The sequence below is a fragment of the Chiloscyllium plagiosum genome, chromosome 25 (assembly GCF_004010195.1).
Source record: "Chiloscyllium plagiosum isolate BGI_BamShark_2017 chromosome 25, ASM401019v2, whole genome shotgun sequence".
Lineage (NCBI taxonomy): Eukaryota > Metazoa > Chordata > Chondrichthyes > Orectolobiformes > Hemiscylliidae > Chiloscyllium > Chiloscyllium plagiosum.
In genome coordinates this window covers 2,782,665-2,809,441 of record NC_057734.1, presented here as the reverse complement: position 1 = coordinate 2,809,441, position 26,777 = coordinate 2,782,665, and the positions used below count along the sequence as shown (strand labels likewise).

The following is a 26,777-nucleotide window of genomic DNA, read 5'->3' as shown; positions in this document are numbered from 1 at the left end:
CTCACTGTAATATTGCTTCAAGTGTATTAGAGCTCAGGTCTAATTAGTCCCTCAATGAAGTCAATATTAAAAACCAACCATTCAGTAGCACAATCTATGGAGCTGTGATCAGTCATTCCACACCCCCACCCCACAGCCTGTTTGTGAAATGTTTTCAAACCATGCTTTCACATTAATTATTATATTGTTTGAGTGCACAAATTGTCAGGGCAGCTGTTTCCATTTAGGTTAGCAAGAACAGGCACAGTGTTCATGCCCCACCTTTAGATTAGATCCCCTACAGTATGGAAACAGACCCTTCAGCCCAAAAAGTCCACACCTCCAAAGAGTAACCCACCCAGATCCATTCCCCTACTCTATATTTACCCCTGACTAATGCACCTATGGGCAATATAACACGGTCAATTCACCTAACATGCACATGTATGGATTGTGGGAGGAAACCGGAGCACCCGGAGGAAACCCACACAGACACAGGGAGAAAGTGCAAACTTCACATGGATAGTCACCCAAGGCAGGAATCGAACCCGGGTCCCTGGCGCTGTGAGGCAGCAGTGCTAACCACTGAGCCACCGTGTCACCTGCTTCCAAGGTGTGTCAGAATATCTCTAATACAGGTAATATACGCTCCTCATCTTTCTGCACATTTGTAAAAAAAATGTTAAGGGCTCTTGTGAGAGAATCCAACGCAAATTGAGAAAAAAACACTCTGCCCAGAATGTGAAACTTGTGACCACATAGGGTGGTGGGTGTGAATAAAATAACTTCTGGGGATGCTTGATGGGAGAGAAAGGAAGAGGAGATGATCAAATATTGTGATGTTTGGACTCCAAAGTCAGTTCCCTTGCTACCAATTCCATCCCTCTCCTGAGAAACTATCTTTTGCACCACTCTGTCAAAGTTTGTGAGCATCACTGGCTAAGCCCAGTATTTATTGCCCCGTCCCTAGTTGCCCCTTGAGAAGGTGGGGGTGAGCTGCCTTCTTGAACCACTGTAGTCCATGTGCTGTGGGTAAACCCACAATGTCCCTTAGAGAGGGAATTCCAGGATGGTGACCCAGTGACAGTGAAGGAACAGCGATATATTTCCAAGTCAGGATGTGAGTGGCTCAGAGGGGAACATGCAGGGGGCGGTGTTCCCATGTATCTGCTGCCCCTGTCCTTCCTGGTGACAGGTTTGAAAGGTGATGGTGAAGGTGACCAACTGGATTGTTCACAACTGTAGTGTCACATTTAGCCCGTCATAAACATCCAACCACCAAACCCCGTTCACTCCCCTCCCCCTACCATCCCCAACTATCTCCCAACCATTAGCTGATCTACACAACAACTCCATTTTCACACATGTTGCCTGTGTTTGATAGACAACAGTTTGTACATAGACAAAGATACAGTGGAGATATTTAGATATATAAAACTCCATTCATTTATTAAGTACTTAAGTAAATAATACATACTTTTAATTACTAGCGATAACTCAACCACTGTCCTTTCCTCTGCTGGGTTCTGTGATTAACCCCAAACATTACTATCTGGGAGAGTTGGCAGCTGGCCAGATTAGAGCTCTCCTCAGTACCTTCCCCAGCCTCCTGATGGAGGGGATTTCTTCACAGTTGCTTATCTTGGAGTTACTGCTAAAATCAAGGGATTCCCAGGCTGCCTTTTATACAGCCAAGAGGTGGTGCTGGAAAAGCACTGCAGGTCAGGCAGCATCAGGATTCCTGATGAAGGGCTTTTGCCTGAAATGTCTATTTTCCTGCTCCTCGGATGCTGCCTGACCTGCTGGGCTTTTCCAGCACCACACTCTTGGCTCTAATCTCCAGCATCTGCATTACTCACTTTCGCCCTGCCTTTTATACAGTTCAGAATTAGAATTAGAATTAGTTTAGACTTGCTATGTTGACATTCCAATTTCCTTATTTGGAATTACTTGTGAAACTTTTGCAGTTTTACCACATGTAGCTCGCAATTGTCAAATTCCTTTCGTTTCTCCAAATCCTTCTGCCTTCTACGGTCTCAATCGTAACCCAGCCCCCCGATTGGTTTTCCCTGCAGCTGGAATGTCAGTCTGCTCATTCTTCCTAACTGCAGATTTGTATACTCCCCATCCCCCCCCTCCCCCCCACCCCCCACCACCCCTTGTCTGCATGGGTTTCCTCCCACAGTCCAAAGATGTGCAGATCATGGTGGATTGGCCATGGGAAATTGCCTATAATATCCAGGGATGTGCAGGCTAGGTGGGTTAGCCTTGGGAAATGCAGAGTTACAGGGAGAGGGTGTGTCTGGATGGGATGCTATTCAGAGGGTCAGTGTGGACTCAATGGGCTGAATAGCCTACGTCCACACTGTAGGAATTCTATGCAGCTGGAATTTGGATGTGGTAGACGATTTACCTGAGCAAACCATTTTCTGCAGTGTCTTCTGTCTGGCTTGTGGCTAACCTGTTTTTGTCCACTGTAAAATCTGATATCAATTTCCATGTCTTTGGCCTTATCCAACACATTCTCATCTTTGTTTCCACACTTTCCATGACCTTGTGGCAGCTGAGTATCCCTGATTTTAACCCCTCCACCAGCTGTGGCCCTACACTCAGTCGCTCAGACCCTGAGCTTGAAATTCCCTTTCACACTCTGGCCCTAATTATCTCTTTCCATCTTTAAGACACTCCTTAAAGTGAAGCTTTTACCCCCTGCCCTAGTACAAGTCATTCTGCTATAGAGCACGTTACATCAATGTGAATTTGCTGTAATGCAATTGATGAATTGGGGACACTGTTTCTACAGCGTGAACTTTAAAAACATGTGTTGGCTGTAATGCGATTACATCACCAACACTTTAATCGCTGTTTCTAAAGCATGATCTTTCTATAACACGGGGTTACACAAGAATGCAACCATCACGTTATCGAAGAACTGACTGTATTGTCTTATGGGGCTCAGTGTCTGATGTTACAGTGCTTGTTGGGATGTATTTCATTAAAGGCACTATACAAATATACCTTGTTGCTATGCCAGTAGGGTGAAATGGAAGAAGGAGGCGGCTCACATGGAGCACGAGGTTTACTAGTATGAGCAATTTGGACTGAATGGCCTGTGCCTCTGTTCAGACACCTCCCTCCACACTTTGCTAAATAGGTTGAAATGGATTAAGCAATTTGCACCAGGAAAATATTCAAGATGTTCTTTTCAAAACTCTTCAATGTTCTTCATACCTGCCACTGGCCTAAAGGCACTGGGCTCTGCCAAATGGGAGACTGAGGCCTCAAACTTTCAGGGGACCATTTGCTGAGAGCGAGCTCTGGGCCTCAGGCTTCTGTTCCCCGTCTCTTTCCCATTCGCTCGACTGTGTGAATTCACTCCCTCCAACCTGAGCCGCCTCTACATTGCACGGCCATTGCCATCACTAAGCATGCAGCGTTGGGAGACTGCTGTCTCAGAACCCTGTTGAAAATGTGGCCCCACATCAGTTATCATTTTGCAAGCAATGCTCAGGACCAGGGGGGGTATTCCCTTAACTGATAAAGAAACTGTGGTGCAATCAAACCAGCTTTTAACTATTTATTGCATGGACTCTCATTTGCACCCCTTGCTATGTCAGGTTGGTTTTAATTCTTCTGAGTCCTCACAATTGCAGTGTTCAACTAGAAACTCTTACAGTTCATTTCATTCATTTCTAATCTTTGAAATGAACTCGGTTTGTACAATAAATTAAAACAATAAATTACTGGGGGCAAGGAAATACTTTTCCAAGGTAGTGCCCAGGTGCATTGACCAACCTAATTTCAAACTCCCAGGGTTACATGCGCGTTCTCTTCACGGGATTAGTTAGATCACTTTCAGACTTCACTCAATCAATCACACTTTTACCTCTGAGCTCAAAGTTTGTCAGAGGAGAGAGAAAAAAAGGTGCAGGACTGAGGGTGTGCTGCACTATCAGAGGTGCCACCTCTCAGATGGCATATTAAAATAGCTCAGTCTTGTCTGGTGAATGGAAGGGGTTCTGTGGTATTTTATTTCACAGTTACGTTTGGCAGTTCTCCCCACTGCATGAGCCAATGGAGAGTCATAGAATCCCAACAATGTGGAAGCTGGACATTCAGCCCATCAAGTCCACACCAACCCTCTGAAGAGCATCCCTCCCGAATCCACTCCATCCCTATAACCCTGCATTTCCCATGGCTAATCCACCTAGTTTACACATTGCTGGACATTATGAGCAATTTAGCACAGCCAATCCACCCAACCTGCACATCTTCAGTCTGTGGGGAAAAAACCTGAGGGCCCAGAGGAAACCCATGCAGATGGGGGGAGAATGTGTGGAGATTGCATAGACAGTCACCCAAGTGTGGAATCGAACCCAGATAGAACATAGAAAATAGAACGTTACAGCGCAGTACCAGCCCTTCGGCCCTTGATGTTGCGCCAACCTGCAAAATTAATCTGATGCCCATCTAATGTACACTGTTCCATTATTATCCATATGTATGGCCAATGCAGATCCCTGGCACTGTGAGGCAACAGTGTTAACCATTGAGCCACCATGCCATACAACCAGTATCAGAGAAAGCTGAATGTTTATTCCCGATCCGACTGCCCCTTGACAGAACTTGCTGCTCACAGACTGGGTGCTGTATTTCCCATATTGTAATAGCATCTCTACATCAAACGTGATTCACTGACAGTAGAGTGCTGGGATGACCTAGAAGGTGCTAGAGAAATGCACTCTGCCAGAAAGCAATTGACTGAAGCATCTTGGCTTCCCCAGATCTCTGCCACTCACCCACTCTTACCCACTTCTTTTCCTGCTGATTTTTAATTTAATTGGTACCAGAATTGGCACCGGAACTGTTTCCATCAGTTCTGAGCATCCTCCCTGTACAGTACTGTGAATTCTCAGATTTATTTTGTTGGCTGTTTGCTGTGCAATTAGAGACGGTTTCATTATTCTTGGCTCCATCTGTCCTGACGATTTGCCATATGGGCTGTTCATGATCAGCCAACAATACCTCAGCAGAACTGTGGAGCGATAACAGTTTAAGGACATCTCCTTAACCCCCTAAACTTCTACTCACAGACCCAACCTGAAGCCAACCATTGCCTCCAGTATTCACCACCCCCTCCCAATGCCCTCCAATTTGGGGTATTCCTGCCAGGTTTGTACTATCACCTCCTATGTCCACCCACACCTTAGAGTCCTGCAGCACGGAGAAAGGCCCTTTGGCCCAAAGTGGTCCATGCCGACCAAAATATCCATCCACGCTAACCCCATTTTCCTGCACTTGGCCCAAATCCTTCTAAACCCTTCCTATCCATGGATTTGTCCAAATGCCTTTTAAATGTTGTTATTGTACCCGACTCAACCACTTCTACTTGCAGCTCATTCCATATACGTACCACCCTCTTTATAGAAAATGGTGCCCCTCAGGATCTGTTTTATTCTTTCCCCTCTAACCTGAAACTGATGCCCTCTTCAAGAAAGGAAATAGGGAAATCTATGGCAATTACAGACCAGTCAGTCCCACATCTGTCATCTGGAAGGTGTTAGAAAGGATTCTGAGGGATAGGATTTATGACCATCTGGAAGAGCATGGCTTGATTAAAGGTAGTCAGCACGGCTTTGTGAGGGGCAGGTCATGCCTCACAAATCTTATTGAGTTCTTTGAGGATGTTACTAGACAAGCTGATGAGGGTCGAGCGGTGGATATTGTGTATATGGACTTCAGTAAGGCATTTGATAAGGTTCCCCATGGCAGGCTCATTCAGAAGGTCAGGAGGAATGGGATACAGGGAAATTCAGCTGTCTGAATTCAGCTGACAGAATTGGCTGGTCGACAGAAGACAGCGAGTGGTAGTAGAAGGAAAATATTCTTCCTGGAAGTCTGTGGTGAGTGGTGTTCCACAGGGCTCTGTTCTTGGGCCTCTACTCTTTGTAATTTTTATTAATGACTTGGATGAGGAGATTGAAGGATGGATTAGCAAGTTTGCAGACAACACAAAGGTTGGAGGTGTCGTTGACAGTATAGAGGACTGTTGAAGGCTACAGCGTGACATTGACAGGATGCAGAGATGGGCTGAGAGGTGGCAGATGGAGTTCAACCTGGATAAATGCGAGGTGATGCATTTTGGAAGGTCGAATTTGAAAGTTGAGTACAGGATTAAAGAGAGGATTCTTGGCAGTGTGGAGGAACAGTGGGATCTTGGTGTGCAGGTACATAGATCCCTTAAAATTGCCACCCAAGTGGACAGGGTTGTTAAGAAAGCATATGGTGTTTTGGCTTTCATTAACAGGGGGATTGAGTTTAAGAGTCGTGAGATCTTGTTGCAGCTCTATAAAACTTTGGTTAGACCGCACTTGGAATATTGTGCCCAGTTCTGGTCGCCTTATTATAGGAAAGATGTGGATGCTTTGGAGAGGGTTCAGAGGAGGTTTACCAGGATGCTGCCTAGAATGGAGGGCTTATCTTACGAAGAGAGGTTGACTGACCTCGGACTTTTCTCATTGGAAAAAAGGAAGCGAGGGGACCTAATTGAGGTGTACAAGATAATGAGAGGCATAGATAGAGTTGATAGTCAGCAACTTTTTCCCAGGGCAGAAATTGTTAACACGAGGGGTCATAGTTTTAAGCTTTTTTGGTGGAAAGTATAGAGGGGATGTCAGAGGCGGGTTCTTTACACAGAGAGTTGTGAGAGCATGGAATGCGTTGCCAGCAGCAGTTGTGGAAGCGAGGTCATTGGGGATATTTAAGAGACTGCTGGACACGCATATGGTCACAGAAATTTGAGGGTTCATACATTAGGTTTACCTTACATGAGGATCAATGGTCGGCACAACATCGTGGGCTGAAGGGCCTGTGCTGTACTGTTCTATGTTCTAGTCCGTGATTCCCCAATCCTGGGAAAAGCACTGAGTGCATTCTCCCTATCCATACCTCTCATGATCTTATACACCTCTATAAGGTTCCCCCTCAGTCTCCTACACTCTAAAGAAAAGTCCTAGTTTGTCCAACCTCTCCCTACAACTTAGACCGTTGAGTCCTGGAATCATCCACAGTCCTCATCGATGATCACCCATCAGGTTTGTAGAATACTCCCCAGGAGAGAGAGGTTTGCTTCCTGAAAGATCCGTTCTTGGCTGATTGGACGATTGAATATCTTTCCCCAACTTCACTGGTCACCTTCTGAACCAATGAACTGAAGTGAGCACAGAAATTTTTGTTTTAAAAGTGCCTCCCCCCTAGTGATTTTCCTCCTGGCTCACTGCTCTCTCCTGGGGAATATCCTACAAATGCCAAGGATGGCAGGCCAACACTGGAGGTTTGGTAAGTGCCAACCCAACGTTCCTCCCTCTCCCCATCCCATACTCCATCCGTCCAAGAGTCTGCTCCAAGATAATGCACAAAATGGTTACAGTCCACACACAAGAACGGTGGGATTCTGACTCCAGAGGTCATGACCCAAGAATGCCCTTTGTCCTTTTAATTATTGGTTAATCAGAAAAAACACTCAGTTCAAAGTTTGTGAGAAGATTTGTAGCTCGGGTGCTCGTTGCTGTGGTTCTGTTCGCCGAGCTGGAAGTTTTTGTTGCAAACGTTTCGTCCCCTGTCTAGGTGACATCCTCAGTGCTTGGGAGCCTCCTGTGAACCCAATATACCGGCCTGGACCCAATATACCGGCCTGGACCCAATATACCGGCCACTACAGCGGACAGCTGAAACTGACAACCGGAAGCGGCAGGGACAGGCCACTATAAATGCCGGAGGAACCACCACAGAAGCGCTTCACAGGAGGCTCCCAAGCACTGAGGATGTCACCTAGACAGGGGACGAAACGTTTGCAACAAAAACTTCCAGCTCGGCGAACAGAACCACAGCAAAAACACTCAGTCTCCCTCCTGGATTTGGAATGCACCGCACGTGACTAATGTGCTGACAGTACTGGGCTGGTTCGACATGAAAGAAAAGTGCCAACCTTTACAGTGAAAAGAATGGAAAGGGTCAATAACTAATCTCGTTAAAAGTGAAAGTAGCAAGAGACAAGGGGAGAGAAAGATGAGGACGAGGCTTGGTGTTAGTCCAGTTGGTCATGGCTCTTCCCTCCTGATAGCTTTTCTGACACATTTTAGACAGCACCTTCCAAACCCTGACCTTTACCATCTAGAAGGACAAGGGCAGCAGAAACATGGGAACATCACATTAAGCCATTAACCATCCTGACTTGGAAACTTATTATGGTTCCTTCAGTGCCACAGGGTCAACGTCCTGGAACTTTTTCCCTGATAGCACTTTGGGTGTCCCTGTACCCCATAAGAGTGCAGCAGTTCAACATGTTCACCACCACCCCCTCAAGGGGTAATTAGGTATGGACAACAGATGTCGTACCCAAGTCCTGTGAATGAATAAAAGAAGCATTAACTTTCTGGCTGTCCTCTCTCACTGAGTTGGGCGCTCAATTCATTGCCATGCAGTAACAAGACTCCATCATGAATCCAGCCAGACAAATTGCAGTGGGCACAGTACTGCATGGGTTCCCTCAGAAACGTTATTCACATTGCCAGCCTAATTATACTGTGCTTTCTTCATTAGAATTCTCCAGTTTTGTGCTGAATAAAAACAAATCCATGGTGTGGCTGACAGACATACCACTTTCAGATTTTCCTATTCTGTGTCTAAATTGACTAGGCGATGCCTTCAATGAGCTATTATATCCATTGTGAATCAAATGAATTAAATCATTAAGTCTTAGTAAAAGTCTGATATTATCTACAGACCTAAAGGAGGACTTTTGATGTCACGCTGTTGCTAACAGAACATTTACTGAACCATGTCCATTTCGACAACACTTTCAGGCTGAAACACTCAATTCTAACCCTCACTTGCTATCTCAGGAGGTGACTGTGTGGATAGCCAAACTGGAGTTCCTGTCACAGGATACTGTTGTCAGGCAACATAGCAAATAAAGAAAGCCAAAGGACTGGGAGATGCTGGAAATCAGAAACTGCTGGAAAACACGCAGCAGGTCTGGCAGCATCCGTGGAGAGAAATCAAAGTTAACGTTTCAGGTCCAGTGACCCTTCTTCCGAATTGACTGGAGCTAGGTTGACAATGGTATAAATGCTGAATTGGTGGTGAACAACGGGTGGGAATGAACCCAGACAGAGAGATAACCAGCCAGGCAGACAAAGGAGTAGAGTAGAGGAACTTTTGTTTGTCATTTCTACCCTATACAACTGATAGGCTTTTGCCCGAAACGTCGATTTTCCTGCTCCTCGGATGCTGCCTGAATTGCTGTGCTCTTCCAGCACCACTAATCCAGAATCTGGTTTCCAGCATCTGCAGTCATTGTTTTTACCTAGTATTCCCCCAGGACCAAGGGGCTACATGGACAGCACAGACTACACAATCACACAAAGAGTGGCATAAAGTGCATAAGAATTGCAAAACATGCAAATGATAGTGTCAGTCTGGGAGAATGAATAGCTGCTAATGGGGACCGATACTGACTGACAATGGGTTGTGTGTGGTTGCAACGTATGCGCTGACAACAGCTGGTATGTGGGAGTTGGGGTGAGAACGTGAGAGAAGGTGGTCAGGCCCTAAAGTTATTGAATTTGATGTTGATTCCTAGAGGGCTGCACAGTCCCCAAGTGGAAAATGAGGTGCTGTTCTTCCTGTTAGCACTGAGCTTCACTGGAACACTGCAGCAGGCCCGAGACAGAAATGTTAGCCAGGGAACACAGTGGGGTGTTAAAGTGGCAGGAGAAAGTGAGGACTGCAGATGCTGGAGGTCAGAGCTGAAAAATGTGTTGCTGGAAAAGCGCAGCAGGTCAGGCAGCGTCCAGGGAACAGGAGAATCGACGTTTCGGGCATGAAGTGGCAGGCAACTGGAAGCTCAGGGTCTTTTTGCGGGCAGAGCACAAGTGATCTCCAAAGTGGTCACCCAGTCTGCACTTTGTCTCCCCGGTGTAGAGGAAACTATATCGTGAGTGGCGAATACAGTCGACTAGTTAAAAACTGGAAAGAACTGTGGATGCTGTATATCAGGAACAAAAACAGAAATTACTGGAAAAACTCAGCAGGTCTGCCAGCATCTGTGCAGAGAAATCAGAGTTAACATTTTGGGTCCGGTGACCCTTCCTCAGAACCCTGAGAACAGACCATTCTGAGGAAGGGTCACCTGACCCGAAAGGTTAACTCCGTTTCTCTCGCCACAGATGCTGCCCAGAGCTGCTGAGTTTTTCCAGCTACTTCTGTTTCTGATGGAGGCGATTGGATTGAGTAAAGTGCAGGTAAATCATTGCCTCATCTGGATGGTGTGTCTGGGGCCCTGGATAGTGAGGAGGGAGGAGGTAAACAGGCCGGAGTTACACCCTCTGTGGTTGCAGGGAAAGGTACCGTGGGACTGTGGGGGGGGGGGGGGGGGTGTTGCATGTGAAGGAGGAGTGGACCAGTGTGTCCCAGAGGGAACGGTCCCTATGGAAGGCTGACAGCGGCATGGAGGGGAATATGTGTCTGTTCCCACATTCCCACACAGGAATGTGCGATCTCCCTATGTGTGCATTGCTGCTACATCTCTAACAGTGGCTACATTTCCAAAGAGATGAATTAGCTGCAAAACTAAGGTTGGGAAATTATAATATAAATGTCTTTGTTGCAGGGAGGAAGGCTTTGGAATTTAAAAGCAGAGAAATGTTACATCTGCACAGGGTGTTGGTGAGACCACTCTTATGTCCTCTTTGGGTCCCTGTATCTAAGAAAGGATATATTGGTATCAGAGGGTGTTCAGCTAATTCCTGGGATGAAGAGATTGACTTATCAATAACAGCTAAGGAGTTTCGTGCTGGTTAGGGCTTAGAAGAACGAGGGATACTTTCATTGGAGTATTTTGGATTTTAAGGAGGCTTGACAGATATTGAGAAGATGCTTCCACTAGTAGGAGATTCTCAAACGAAGGGGTCACAGTTACAGAATGAGGGAATAATCATTTAAAACAGAGATGAGAAGTAATTTCTTTTCTCAAAGGACAGCGTTTGTCTGGATTTCTCTGCCCCAGAGAGTTGAGGAGATGAGTTCACTGCAAGTATTTAAGGAGGCAGGAGATAGATTTGTGAAATATTGAGGAGTTGAAGGTGATGAGGAACTTGTATCAAAGAGAGTTGAGAGCTGGGCAGATCAGCCATGATCTTGTAGAATGATGGAACAGGCTCAAGGGGCCGAATGGCCCATTCCTGCTCATGTTTCCTCTGTTCGTGCTGCTTGCAATCACACAGAAAAATTTCAAAATAACAGAACAAAAAAATCCTTGGGATCATAGTCAGAATTTAGTGATTTTCATTGGGGGTTTTTGAGTCAAATTATGTAAAAATTATAGGTGTAAACCAGCCCTTCAGCAAACTACAACTGCCACGGCATTATCGAGTGGAGTTGTTGCATTGTAGAAAGGCAGTGAACATGAACTGATAGGATAAGGGCCTGACAGAGATTGGAAACAGCATCTCAGATGCAGTCTCCTGTTCTTAGCAACCCAAAAGAAATTGAGGTTTTGTACTGACTGACAGCTGAGAAAGGTCTGCTGCGAATTCAGTGGGTTTGGCTGTCTCCTGTGCAAAGCTACTCCATAAATCTCTCATCAGTCAAGCTGACAGTGATAGCAAAGTGAGCTGGAGAATCTCTTCGTAAAACAATTGCACTTTCACTCTGCAAAGACCCAGCAGCCAACCCGCATTAACCACTCCCCCGACGACATGTACATCCTGGGCCTCCTCCACCTCATCTTCCACTGCGGGAGCTTACAACCATCAAGCAGCTTAATGTAGAATCCACCCACCTTTCCGCAACCCCACCCCCTCTCTCAGCCTCCTCCCCCCTCCCCAGTCCTGATGAAAGTTAACAACCTGAAACATCAGCTGCCCTGCACCTCTGATGCTGCTTGACCTACTGCTCTTTTTCCAGTCCACTCTTTGTCCACTCCACGTTTCCTGTGCACTTCAGTTCAACCAAAAGCACACGCAGCCAACAAAACACCTTCGAGGTGCTATGACAGTCAACTTGCGCCTCAACGATCCCATGTAGGATGTGGGCTTCAATTATTGCCCATCCCTAGTTGCCCCTTGAAAAGGTGGTGGTGAGCTGCCTCTTGAACTGCTGCAGTCTATGTGCTAGGCGTGTCTTGTTCCAGGACTCTGACCCGTGAAGGCACAGCTTATACAAACCAAAGGCAGGAGGAAGTGAGGACTGCAGATGCTGGAGATCAGGGTCGAGAGTGCGGTGCTGGAAAAGCACAGCAGCTCAGGCAGCATCTGAGGAGCAGGAGAGTCGACGTTTTGGGCATGAGGCCTCATTCCTGAAGAAGGGATTATGCCTGAAACGTTGATTCTCTTGCTCCTCAGATGCTGCCTGAGCTGCTGTGCTTTTCCAGCACCACGCTCTCGACTCTGATCAAAGGCAGGATGGGGAGCGGCTTGGCAGGAAGATGCAGCCTGTGTTATTCATGGGCCTTTGATGGGAAGAGGATGTCACTAGCATGGGCAGGAGTTTATTTGCCAACTTCTAACTGCTCGGGGCAGATCAACATCAACTGGGATCCATTTGTAGGTCTGGCTAAGGACAGCTGAGTTCTCTCTCTAAAGGACATTAATGAACCTGTTGGCTTTTACAATTAGGTTAGCTGCGTCAAACCATTTTTTTTTCAAAATTAGCTTTTTTTTTCAATCAACCTGTTCAAAGAGATGTTATTACACCCACCTGGAGTAGGTGGGACTTTAAGCTTGGCCTCTCAAGAGGGTCCCTCACGACCCAGCTTTTTTTTTCTACATGTAAGTTTTATCTCACAGTCGAGAGCGCTGTGCTGGAAAAGCACAGCAGGTCAGGCAGCATCTAAGTAGCAGGAGAATCGACGTTTAAGGCAAGAGCCCTTCAGAAGGGCTTATACCCAAAACATCGATTCTCCTGCTCCTCAGATACAATTCTATCTCTCACACAACCGTGTAACCTCCCTACCACCAAAAATCACCAGGACTTTTATTTTGAAACAAATAACCACCATCAGTAAAAAGACCAGTGTAGACAATTCAATACCGACAAGCAAATCCCACTAGGGCACGGAGTTCGCTTCCTTATGGGTTCTTTGAATTCAAATTTCAGTAACTGCTCCATGAGATTCAAATCCACATCCCCCAGTGAATCAGTTTCCCTACAGTGTGGAAGCAGGCAATTCGTCCCATCGAGTCACTGCAACCCTCCGAAGAGCATCCCACCCAGACCCAGACCCCTATCTCTGCATTGCCCATGGTCAATCCACCTGGCCTGCATATCATTTGAACTGTGAGAGGAAACCGGAGCACCCGGAGGAAACCCACGCAGGTACAGGGAGAATGTGCAAACTCCATTCAGACAGTCACCCGAGGCTGGAGTCAAACCCGGCTCCCTGGCGCTGTGAGGCAGCAGTGCTAATCCCTGAGCCACCGTGCTGCCCTTGATCATTTGACTGGGATTCTGGTCCAGTGCCATTTCCACTCTGCCATTATGTCCCCGAAGGTAAAGTGAGCACCTTTACCAGCTGATCCATTGAAATCTGGACCTGGCAAAGATTGCAGAAGGACTGTGCCTGTCTAATAAGCTGCAAGTGTCTACATTGTACCCAAAAGGCTTCTCATTCAATGAATATCCCCTTCCACCCCACCCACAAAAATATGCAAAGGAGTTAATTGAGCTCATTACTTTTGTGGTCTGTAGTCTGGTATCGACCTGTCGAGTGATATCCTGTCGCTGAGCTGAGCATTGTAGCCGTAATCTTCATATTTAGCATCAAACTCATGGCTGTCGTCTCTTACTGTGGCAGCGACTCCTCCTTGGCCCAGACCTCCAGGTCCCTCCATCAGTCCAATTGGTTTAGCGAGCCCTAAACAAGGCATGGAACACTGGTTAGCCCACTCTCAAAACAGAATCTTCTGGAAACACAGAGAGAATCACCTGGAGAGAGGCTGTGGGCCAAAGACCAGGGTTACAGTGATCCAGGTGTGGCTGTTTCCTGGAAATGAAAGTAAACATGTTTTGTACGACAGTGAGAAATAAAGAAAACAAGAGCTAATTTACACTCAAACTGTAAAACTTTAACAAAGTTCAAAGTACAGGATCAACTTTAATATCTGATGCTGCAGGTAAAACTAAGGGAGCACCCACATTGGTAGGTGTATTTGTGACTGAAATATCCACCTAACAAACAGGGCAGATTAAACTCTACACAATCGGTAACAGATCACCTCTCCCTGACCTCTCCATCCTCAATGGCATCCTAATACATTGGACTTTATCAGAAATATAATGTTCTGGCACTAGCCTGGGTAAACTGAAGGCACCAATAACAAAAGAAGTAATTAATAAAAGACTGCAGGGACTATAACAGAACTATAACTGTAAAAGAGCTGTAAGCTCAAGGGCACGTTATACAGAGGGCACACAGAACATTACAGCGCAGTACAGGCCCTTTGGCCCTTAATGTTGCCCCAACCCGTGGAACCAATCTGAAATCCATCCAACCTACAGTATTCCATTTTCGTCCATATGTCTATCCAATGAAGGCACATGATCAGGGAGACCTGCAGGTTCATGTTCATAAATGATTGAAGACTAATATCAATAGAGTCTGACAGCATCAGTGCAGAGAGAAACAGAGAGAACATTTTGAGCCTAGTATGACTCCTATTAAGATCTGTTCTGGAGTCATACCAAACTTGAAATGTTAACTCTGTCCCTCTCCCCACAGAGGTTGCCAGACCTGTTGAGTTTCTCCAGCGTTCTCGGTGTTTGCTTCACATTTCTAGCATCCACAATATTTTGGTTTTAATCATTGAAGGGCATTGGGAGGTGGTCAGTATCCTAAACTTTATAAGTGAAAGTGAGGACTGCAGATGCTGGAGGTTAGAGTCAAGATCACGGTGGTGCAGGAAAAGCACAGCAGGTCAGGCAGCATCTGAGGAGCAGGAAAATCGACGTTTCATGCAAGTGCCCGAATCAGGAATCCTGATGAAGGGCTCCCGCCCGAGACAATGATTCTTCTGCTCCTCGGATGCTGCCTGACCTGCTGTGCTTTTCCAGCACCACTCTGATCTTGATCCTGAGCTTTATGGTAGAAGACACAGGGTGCATTTTCACAGGATCAGGAACGTTAATATACAGACACAGTAACTGATTGAGAAGTCAAGTAGATTGTGATGTTTACCACAAACGGAATGGAATGTTGAAGGTGAAAATAGTTCTTTAGCTACTGTACAGGACCTTGGTGAGACCACAGTTGGAGTACTGTGTACAGTGTGGTCTCCATATTTCAGGAAGGATATAACTATATGTGAAGAAGCTCAGAGAAGATTCAATTAACTCATTGCTGGAACTAGGGGTTTAACTTGTAAAGAAAGGCTGAACAGGTTCAGTCTGTACACATTGGAGTTGAGAAGAAAGAAAGGTGTTTTTACTGATATGTGTAAAACTACTAGGGGTTCAGAAGAAGGGTCACACTGGACTCAAAATGTTAGCTCCGTTTCTCTCTCCTTAGATGCTGGTACACCTGCTGAGTTTCTCCAGCAATTTCAGTTTTCGTTTCAGATTTCCAGCATCCATAATTAGAATCACTGTAGTGTGGAAGCAGACCATTCAGCCAATCGAGTCCACACCAGCCTTCCAAAGAGCATCCCATCCAGACCCATAACCCTGCATTTCCCATGGCTGATCCACCTAATCTGCACAACCCTGGACACGATGGGCAATTTAAGATGGCTAATCCATCTAACCTGCATATCTTTAGACTGTGGGAGGAAACCCACACACAGACACAGGGAGAATGTGAAAACTCCAAACAGACAGTCACGTGAGGCTGGAATTGAACCCAGGTCTCTAGCGCTGTGAAGCAGCAGTGCACTGAGCCACCCCTGACATATTCCTGTTCAAAGTGACTGCACTAGGTAATTACAAGATCATGTGATGGCACTGAATTCTAGAGCAGTCCATCACCAAGGAAGAATTAATGAATATAATTTATCTCCAATTCATAGGTGCATCAGACTGTGATATCGATCTCCAGAGAGGAAGGAGAGATGTATTTTGCAATCTTTAGCTATTGGGTTCATTGGTAGCCTGTCTGATTGTACGCTTGGTCACAAAGGTAGCCAGGGCAGAGTGACTATAGATAATAGTTAAAACACAAAAAAACAAAATCGCTTGGAGAAAAGTCCAGAGAAAAAAGAACCAGGAATGATATTCATGCAGCAAATAGGGAAGATGAAACCCTACTAAATGCTTTATGGAGACAAGGCAAAGCAGCAGAGAAGATGGCAGATGATATATCAGGATTAATGGTGGTTATATATTAACACCAGTTGTGAATCGGATAACAGTCAGGTAACAGAGATGAGGGACAATCATGTCAGTTTTTAAGATGGCAAGGTGTAACTAACAGAGTGACTCAGGATCAGTGCTCAAACCGCTACTGTTTATAATCTAATAACATTGACTTTCAGATAAAAGACTGAATGCAAATAGAGCTGTTTTCATATTTCTGAGGGTGACATGATGGCTTAGTGGTTAGCACTGCTGCCCCATAGTGCCAGGGACCCGGGTTCGATCCCAGCCTTGGGTGACTGTCTGGGTGGGATTAGCACATTCTCCCCGTGTCTGCATGGATTTCCTCCCACAGTCCAAAGATATGCAGGTTAGGGTGGATTGGCCTTTCTAAATTGCCCATAGCGTTCAGGGATGTGTGGGTTAGATGGATTAGCTGTGGGAAATGCAGGGTTACAGGGATAGGGGATGGGTTGGTGTGGATGTGATGGGCCAAATGGCCTGCTCCCACTCTACAGGGATTCTATGATAATACAAACCTATGAAAGGGAGTTAGCACTGAGGAAGATGGAGAGAGGATGTAGTCTAGTTAAGTGTTTGGACAGAGAGGTAGTTGGTGAACTACAGTTAGTTACTTCAGTAGGAAGTATAGAAGATCAATAAGTAAACTGTGATCCATTATCCTGAGAGGACTTGAGGGGTAGATGCTGAGCAGTTGTTTCTCCTGACCAGAAAAGGGATTGTGGGTTCTTTGTTTTATTTCAAGGTATGGTGACCCTGGTCCATCAAAAATAATTGTGGCCATAGAGTGATCTAGCAGTTCCTTGGTGACACGCCCAGTCATACAGACTGATGGCAGAGATGGAGACCATGACTGTTTGAAACAGCAATCTATGAATCATGTTGCTGTTTCGCCATCGTCCTGCAATTTTTTTTTACCTGGTCAAATGTTTACCCAATCCTTATTGGAAAGTTGTTGTTGAATCAAGTCACATCACTCTGGCAGGGTGCTCTGCAGTTTGCAATAGCTCACGATGTAAACGAAAGATACTCCACCCTGGATTTTTTGCCAATTACCAATGACAGATCCTGCCTACAGGTCTCTCTCCATAGCGATGGAAAGGTTCTTCTGCCGACTGCATTTAATGTTGGTTAGCTCAGTTGGATAGCTGGCTTGCTAGAGTTTATAACGCAGAGTGATGCCAAGAGTGTGGGTTCAATTCCTGCACTGACTGAGTTTACCATGAAGGACTCTCCTTCTCACCCTTACCCTTTGTCAGAGACGTGGTGACCCTCAAGTTAAACCACATCTCTCTCTAATGAGAGTAGGACTATTGCTACTTTAACTCTGCAATATCTGTATTATTTGGCAACATTATGAGAGGGTTGCTGTATAAATGCTTTCTCCTTTGCTCTCAAAGACTGTGAATGTCACTCACTGCTCATTAATGTCACACTACAGTTGAGTTTAGTGCTGAGTTAATTAATTTTACAAGAATTAGCCAATAGAAATATCAGCTTGCGAGATTAAAAGGAGATATATTGAAACCAGCAGTTAGAATCAATCTGACTGCTGAGAACGTAATTAGAGACATTGAGAATGATGGTTACAGTTAATTTCATATTAATTATATATTTTTTCAAGCAAGAGTGTTCTTTTATTAAAGGTTTTTAAAAGCTAAATGCCTCTCCAGCATTAATCGAATGGTTGACTTGTCTTGCCACCAAGAATGAAGATAGTGGGATTGTAACTTAAATCTCAGAGGCAGGGAGTCAGGAAACCCACAGAGTGCGCTTTCACAAAGGGCTGGGCCAAAGGAAAATCTCAGACTTGTTCAGGAGGCCACCAGAGCAGGGATAGAGCAAGGCAAGATGTTGAATTCCATAGGAGGATCACTTAGATGGGCTGAATGCTCTCCATTAGCCACCATGGTTCTCGTAACACAGGCTTGAACTGATAGATCCTGTAGATCATAGTGATACACAGGAATGTCATATAGGTCCTGTAGATTACAGTGATAGACAGGAACCTCTCATATATCCTGTAGATCATAGTGATACACAGACACACTTTATTGATCCTGTCCAGATCCCAGGTCCCCCATCAGTGAAATTGCACATTTGCTCTCTGATGCAGTTCTGGGAATGGTCCTGTCTGTACAAAAGCTGCAATGCCACTTCCACCCACATTCACCCAGCCAGGTACTGAGCAGGAGGACCCTTGTATCTAGTCTATGTTCTAAGAGAGCTGAGCATGCTGTTGGTAATTAATACCTCAAGTAAAAAAAGACATGTGGGCCTGAGGTGAGCGGGTGTGGTGTGGTGCGAGGGGTGCAGTGTGGGAGATGGAGGTCGGGTCAAAGTAGTGGAAATATAGAGTTCAGAGCAACACTTCCTTTTAGCTCTCTGGTCACTCAGACACTGGAAGATGCTGTGCACATTGATCAGTGAACATAGGAGCATCAGAACACGAGACAGCCATTCTGTCCGTCAAGCTAGACACAATGCCTTCCTACTGCCGCACAGTGACCTCGGAGGTCGTGAGAGTAGAAAACATCATTTGAGGAAACAATGGTTAAGTATTTCATTAAATGTCAACAAATTGGACTAAGGCATCATAAACAAACATGAAGGGAGATGGTAGGGTAAAGGGTTAACTATATCTTAACTTTAGAATCGACATGCACATGAGGAAAATCCCAAGGAACTGGAGTGGGAGTCTTCAGGGTTCCAGGAGATATCTGTTTTTACCATCCTCTGTATAATGGAGAAAGATAAAGTCACCATAGTCCCAGAGAGAGAGAGAGAGAGTGGACTGGTGGTTTGGCTTAGTCTGAGGTTCACTATGCCTCAGGCGAGGGAAGAGATTAAAAAGGAGAGTCCTTCATGGTAACCTCAGTCAGTATGGGAATTGAACCCAAACTGTTGGCATCATTAACCAGCTGTTCAGCCAACTGGACTAACCAACCCACTGAAATCCTGTGTGTATAGCTAAAGTTAATCAATCCTCTTAACATTCACCCATAAGGAGGGTAGACCTCATCTCACCACAAGGTCATTTCAGAGGGCAGCTAAGATCCAATCACATTGATGTGGGTCACCTGTAGACCAGACCTGGTATGGGTTCATCCACTGAAGGAAGATTGAGGGAGCTAGGGCTTTTCTCATTGAAATGAAGAAGGATGAGAGGAGACCTGATAGAGGTGTTCAAGATGATGAGGGGCATAGATAGAGTGGATAGGCAGAGACTTTTTCCCAGGGCAGAAATAGCTATCACGAGGGGTCATAATTTTAAGATGATTGGAGGAAGGTTTAGGGGAGACGTCAGAGGTAGATTCTTTATACAGAGAGTGGTGGGTGTGTGGAATGCACTGCCAGCGGTGGTGGTACAGTCAGATACATTAGGGATGTTTAAGCAATTCTTGGACAGGCACATGGATGATAGTACAATGAAGGGTACATCGTTTAGTTTGATCTTAGAGTAGGATAGAAAGTCGGCACAACATCGAGGGCTGAAGGGTCTGTATTGTGCTGTAGTGTTCTACGTTCTATGAAGGTTATTAGGTGAACTGGGTGAGTTTTACAATTAAATAGGAATATGTTCATCCTTTATTGCAAGCTTTTTATTCCACAACTGTTAATCAACTTTAAATTCCCAAATTAGCATTTGCATTTACATCTCGAGATTATTAATCCAAGTGTTGAGGTGAACGGTCCTGAATGTCACCAACATGATCCCTCTCAGGTATTGCCAGGAAGGCAGTGTGTCTCAGTGAGGTATCAAACTCTGACTATGAAACTTCCAGAGTTGGGCAACCAGGTGAAATCACTAGCACCATGTGCCACCTCAGCCCATTCCCTTGGGTAGAACATCTCTGCAATCCTTCAGAACTTGTGAAACACACTTAAAGGAAAATGGAATCTAAGTTTTCTTAAAGTTCACTCTTCTGAACTGGGCATTACTGACAAGGTCTAGTGAACATTTATTGCTCGGCCTGATTGCCCTTAACTGAGAGGCTTACCAGGGGAGTCAGGAATCAATCACATTGCCATGTGTCCTACACAGAGTCACTTGTTGGCTGGGTAAGGATGGTGGATTTCCTTCCCTGAAGGGTACTGGTGAAGCAGAGGGGCTTTAAGACCATCAACAATATTGCTGTGATTAGCTTTTTACTTCAGATCTGTTTAATGAAAGATATTTAAATTACCAGCTACTACAGAGCTCATGTCTCTGCATCATTAGTCCAGAGCTCTGGGCAAATAATCCAGTCACGTAACAACTATATTACCGTTCTCTGAAGTGTGGTCCTTATTACAGTAAGGGCCTTTGTGGGAATCTCTAGGACCACTCCATAAACCTGTCCGAGTCCTTTGATATCACCATATAGTGTTGTGTTAAATTAATTGAGTTCACCTGATTTCGGGTCCCAACAGATTTGTGTGGACACGGGTAAGTCATTAGCAGAAATGTCAATATTATTGCATTGGCCAATTTATAAAAGGCACTAATCTTTTTCTAATTAGCCTTTCAAAAAATTAATTCTGTTGTCTTTTCTGATTTATCTCTAAAATTAAAGTTGTTTACATGAATCCTTGTTTCTTTAGCTCTGAATGCTACTTTGGGTTCTCCCTTGCTAATTGCTTTGCATTGTTTAATCCTGAGCTACTGCCTAATCCTAAGAAATGTTCTCCCTCTGTGCATTGAGGTTTTTGTAATGAGAAGTATTGCTTAATTTAACCAGGTCCTGTGGAGACCCACTCATGTCTGCCACATTATTTCCACCTGTACTTCCGTATTTTTAAATTGTCAAACAGCCTTCCTCCTGTAAACTTGAACAGCTAATGCAGGGAAGATGCGCTGACCTTGGACAGAGTATAGTGAAGATCTCAGAGTCAAAAGGTAAAATTATGAGAAAGCGTTACAAAAACATGATGTATATGTCCTTGGGTTTAGACAATAAAAGAATTCAATAGGACAAAAGAATGCAGAACTCACATCCTCGCTGTTGAATTCGGAAAAGCTGAATGCAATTTGAAAAGCAGAGTTTAACCTTTTAGAAATAAAATCAGGAAACCCTCTTCATACAAAGTGTGGTGAAAACCTTGAATCTAAAAGGCTGTTGATGCTGAACATCAATTGGAGTTTTCAAGACAGAGATTGATACATTCTTTTAATAAAAGCGAAATACTGCCTTTGCTAAAAATCTGACACAAAAACAGAAAAAGACTAGAAATACTCAGCAGGTAAGGGAGGATCTGTAGATAAGCACAGAGTTATTGAACTGTTAGCATTTTCAAGACACTTTGTGGGAACTGGGAATGTTCCCACCTGAGCTCTCAGGCTGAGCATCATTATACATTCACGGGAGAAAGGCAGGGCATCCATTAGAGTGCTGAAACAGCTGAGCCCCAAGAAAATAAATTCCTTAATTGAAAACTCTGGCTCTTTAATCAATTCAATTCATTGCACTGTATTTAGTTGCATCGATAAAGAGATTTCAAGTGCTTTCATTTTCTGCTATGAATAATTTAAAGCACCTGACTGGGGACACTTTTATTAGCCTGCAGTGAAAGCATTTTTTAACAAGTTGGCATTTTCTCATGAGTGAAGGTGCTCTGTTAAAAGCCTTTGTCAACATACCCAGTAGTCACTATCAAGCTAACTAGTCAGTAAGTGAGGGAACGAGCAGGAAAGTACCATAGCTTGACAAGGAGGGTATGAGGAGCAAAGGAGGGGTGTGTTGCTACCTTGGCAGAGATGGCATGGGGAAGATCTTTCAAACTTACAACTCAAACTTACAACTTGTGGGTGGCACGGTGGCACAGTGGTTAGCACTGCTGCCTCACAGCGCCCACTGTAAGTAATCTAATCTAATCTAATCTAAGTAATCTAATCTAATCAAAATTAGCCTTCATGTACACTGTGGTTCACAATACCTAGGAACAATGTGGAAACTTTGGAGGGGGTTCAAAGGAGATTTATTAGGATGTTGTCTGGTATGGAGGGAAGGTCTTACAAGGAAAGGCTGAGGGACTTGAGGCTGTTTTCGTTAGAGAGAGAGGAAGGTTGAGAGGTGACTTAATTGAGACATAAAAGATAATCAGAGGGTTAGATAGGGTGGTCAGTGAGAGCCTTTTTCCTCAGATGGTGATGGCTAGAACGAGGGGACATAGCTTTAAACTGAGGGGTGATAGATATAGGACAGATGTCAGAGGTAGTTTCTTTACTCAGAGAGTAGTAAGGGCATGGAACAGTCTGCCTGCAACAGTCATAGACTCGCCAACTTTATGGGCATTTAAATGCTCATTGGATAGACATATGGATAAAAATGGAATTGTGCAGGTTAGATGGGCTTCAGATTGGTTTCACAAGTCGGTGCAACATCGAGGGCCGAAGGGCCTGTACTGCGCTGTAATGTGCTATGTTTAATGTTCTACCTCTGAGGTGCTGTGAAGCACAAGTCCTTTAAACCTTGCCCAAGGGGACATACAGTCGTAGAGTCATACAGCACAGAAACAGGCCCTTTGGCCCTTTGGTCCAACTCGTCCATGCCAACCCAGTTTGCCAAACTAAACAACCCATTTGTCTGCGTTTGGTCCACGTCCCTCTAAACCTTTCCTATCCAAGCACCTGTCTAAATGTCTTTTAGTTGTTGTAACTGTATCCGCATTGACCACTTCCTCTGGCAATTCATTCCAAATATCAACTACTCCTCAGGTCTCTTCTAAATCCTTCTCTTCCCACCTTACAGATATGCCCTCTAGTTTTGGACTCTAGCGAAAAGAGCTTTTCTATGCCCCTCATGCTTTTATAAACTTCTATAAGGTCCCCCCTCAACCTCCTGCACTAAGTGAGAAAAGTCCCAGCCTATCCAGCTTCTCCTTGTAACCCAAACCTTCCATTCCTGGCAACATCCTGGTAAATCTCTTGTGAGCCCTCTCCAGAAGAGGCCTCCCCAACACCCCGTACAACCTCAACATGACACCCCAACTCTCATACTCAAAGGACTTGGCAATGAAGGCAAGCATGCCAAACACCTTTTTAACCACCCTGCTGGCAGTGATACAAATTTCCAAGTATTATGTACCTGAACCCCTAGGTCTCTCAGTTCGACAAAAGATACAATAGTAATATGATAATAAAATAACAGATATAATCCACAGATGCCTATTTCATACAAAGTCTCTCAATTTGTCTTTAGCTAGCTTTTATAATTCACTTGTGGGAGGTGGGTATCATTAGTTGGGCCCAGCATTTATTGCTCGTCCCTAGTTGCCCCTTGAGAAGGTGGGGATAAGCTGCCTTCTTGAACCGCTGCAGTCCATGTGCTGTAGATCGACCCACGATGCCCTTAGGGAGGGAATTCCAGAATTGTGACCCAGTGACACTGAAGGAACAGTGATATATTTCCAAGTCAGGATGATGAGTGGCTTGGAGGGGATTGTGCAGGGGCTGGTGTTCCCATGTATCTGCTGCCCTTGTCCTTCTAGATGGAAGTGGTCGTGGGTTTGGAAGGTGCTGTCTGAGGATCTTTGGTGAATTTCTGCAGAATATCTTGTAGATGGTACACACTGCTGCTACTTGAGTGTCAGTAGTGGAGGGAGGGGATGCTTGTGGATGTGGTGCTAATTAAGTGGGCTGCTTTGTCCTGGATGGCGTCAAGCTTCTTGAGTGTTGTTGAAGCTGTACCCATCCAGGCAAGTGGGGAGTATTCCCTGACTTGTGCCTTGTAGATGGTGGACAGGCTTCGGGGATTCAGGACGTGAGTTATTTGCCGCAGTATTCCTAGTCTCTGGTCTGGTCTTGTAAACGATTAGGTTTTTGTGATGAGTCCTGTTGAGGTTCTGGTCAATGATAAACATAAGGATTCAGTGATGGTAACACTATTGAATGTAAAGGGTTGGTGATTAGATTGTCTCTTAGTGGAGAGCTTTTCTAAGGGCTATTTTACTTATTTCCCCATACTGCGGCCCGAATAAAGTATATTTATGCTGGAAAATTCACTTTTTGTCAAGTTTAAGACCAAATTGGCTCTTCCTGACCAATGAAACAATTTGAACAAGTTTTGTAAATGTTCCTCCCAGAGTTGGCCAAACATAACAAATTGTCAATGTACACAACCCTTCAATGACTGAAATGTTACTGCTGCTGTTTTCATTTCAAATGGCTTGACTTTACATTGGTAAAGTCTTTGTCTGATCCTGAACTGGATGGAATTGGATATAGTCCTCTTCAATTACCTGCATTGACTTTTCAATAATCAATACGCAATCGTTATGAATCATCTGGTTTCATCTATCATTGTAACAAATAAGCTCCAGCCACTGTGACTCTGTTCAATAATGTTATTTTTTATCATGAATGTGATCTCTCTTCTTTCACTGAGGTGAAGCATGAGATGTTGCTATATTGGTGATGTCTCCCTTACATTAACACTGTGTATGGCTAAAGACATTTTGCATGGTCTAGTAAGACAAATCAATTTATGAGTATATAACACTTTTTGTAATTGAAGTGGCAGATGGAGTTTAATTCAGATAAATACGAGGTGCTGCATTTTGGGAAAGCAAATCTTAGCAGACTTATACACTTAATGGTAAGGTCCTAGGGAGTGTTGCTGAACAAAGAGACCTTGGAGTGCAAGTTCATAGCTCCTTAAAAGTGGAGTCGCAGGTAGATAGGATAGTGAGGTATGCTTTCCTCTATTGGTCAGAGTATTGAGTACAGGAGTTGGGAGGTCATGCTGCAGCTGTACAGGACATTGGTTAGGCCACTGTTGGAATATTGCATGCAATTCTAGTCTCCTTCCTATCGGAAAAATGTTGTGAAACTTGAAAGGGTTCAGAAAAGATTTACAAGGATGTTGCCAGGGTTGGAGGATTTGAGCTACAGGGAGAGGCTGAACAGGCTGGGGCTGTTTTCCCTGGAGCATCGGAGGCTGAGGGGTGACCTTATAGAGGTTTACAAAATTATGAGGGGCATGAATAGGATAAATAGACAAAGTCTTTTACCTGGGTTGGGGGAGTCCAGAACTAGAGGGCATAGGTTTAGGGTGAGAGGGGAAAAATATGAAAGAGACCTAAGGGGCAACTTTTACACGCAGAGGGTGGTACGTGTATGGAATGAGCTGCTAGAGGATGTGGTGGAGGCTGGTACAATTGCAACATTTAAGAGGCATTTGGATGGGTATATGAACAGGAAGGGCTTGGAGGGATATGGGCCGGGTGCTGGCAGGTGGGACTAGATTGGGTTGGGATATCTGTTCGGCATGGACGGGTTGCACCGAAGGGTCTGTTTCCATGCTGTACACCTCTATGACTGTTTTCTGAGAGATAATGTTTAAACCCCTCCACATTATTCTATTTGATTACTGACATGGACCTTTGAACTTTCCATTGCTCTGAGACCTTAATTCCCCTTCCTCCTCCTTTCACCACTGTATCAATGCAGCACTCCCGAGTATCCTTCCTGCCATAGGATCTCCTTAACACTTTAACATGCCTCACTCGCTGAGCTTTGCTCCTCTCGGGAGTATTCACAACATTGAGGTTTTTCGTTTGGATTTAATAAGTTCCAGCGAACTTCCAGCCCCTGTTTTTCAGCAACAAAGTTTAAAGTCACTTTTGGAATTCTGCATTCAATTCTGGTCTCCCTGCTATAGGAAAGATATTGTTAAATTTGAGAGAGTGCAGAAAAGATTCACAAAGATGTTGCCAGGGTTGGAGGGTTTGAGCTACAGGGAGAAGCTCAACAGGCTGGGGCTGTTTTCCCTGGAGCGTCTGAGGCTGAGGGGTGACCTTATGGAGGCTTATAAAATCATGAGGGACATGGATAGGATAAATAGCCATTGACTTTTCCCAATGAACTGCACAGATCTCAAGAGTGTTTCACGACTCCTTTCACAGAATGAAGGTTTCAACATCCTTGTAAATCTTTTCTGAACCCTTTCAAGTTTCACAACATCCTTCCGAGATCAGAATTACAGGCAATATTCCAACAGTGGCTTAACCAATGGCCTGTACAGCTGAAACATGACCTCCCAACTCCTGTACTCAATACTCTGACCAATAAAGGAAAGCATACCAAACACCTTCTTCACTATCCTATCTACCTGCGACTCTACTTTCAAGGAGCTATGAACCTGCACTCCAAGGTCTCTTTGTTCAGCAACACTCCCTAGGACCTTACCATTCAGTGTATAAGTCCTGACCTGATTGTGTCTATTAAATAATGCCACTTTGATATTGGTCCAGCTTTAGTTTCTAAGTATGTTGTTTGATGTAGTTCTCTCAATTCAGGAGCTGTCTGTTGCATTTCCACTTTTTAAAAATGGGCTAAAATCCTCTTTACTTTCCTGCTTTATATATAAGTTTTCAAAAAGACCATGTGATAAATGAGCTCCCACGTCAGTTCCTTTTTTATATAGATCCTCATTCTTTCTGACCAATTC

The 26,777-nt window shown here is 44.7% G+C and overlaps 1 protein-coding gene across 1 annotated transcript in view; it reads right to left on the bottom strand.

The window, feature by feature from the left end:
• galnt9 (polypeptide N-acetylgalactosaminyltransferase 9) overlaps positions 1 to 26,777 on the bottom strand; it is a 268,597-nt gene that overhangs the window by 203,899 nt on the left and 37,921 nt on the right. Inside the window, exon 2 of the mRNA XM_043715359.1 lies at positions 13,714 to 13,894. Within this exon, the coding sequence (XP_043571294.1) occupies positions 13,714 to 13,894 (181 nt within the window). The remainder of the gene's footprint in view (positions 1 to 13,713; positions 13,895 to 26,777) is intronic.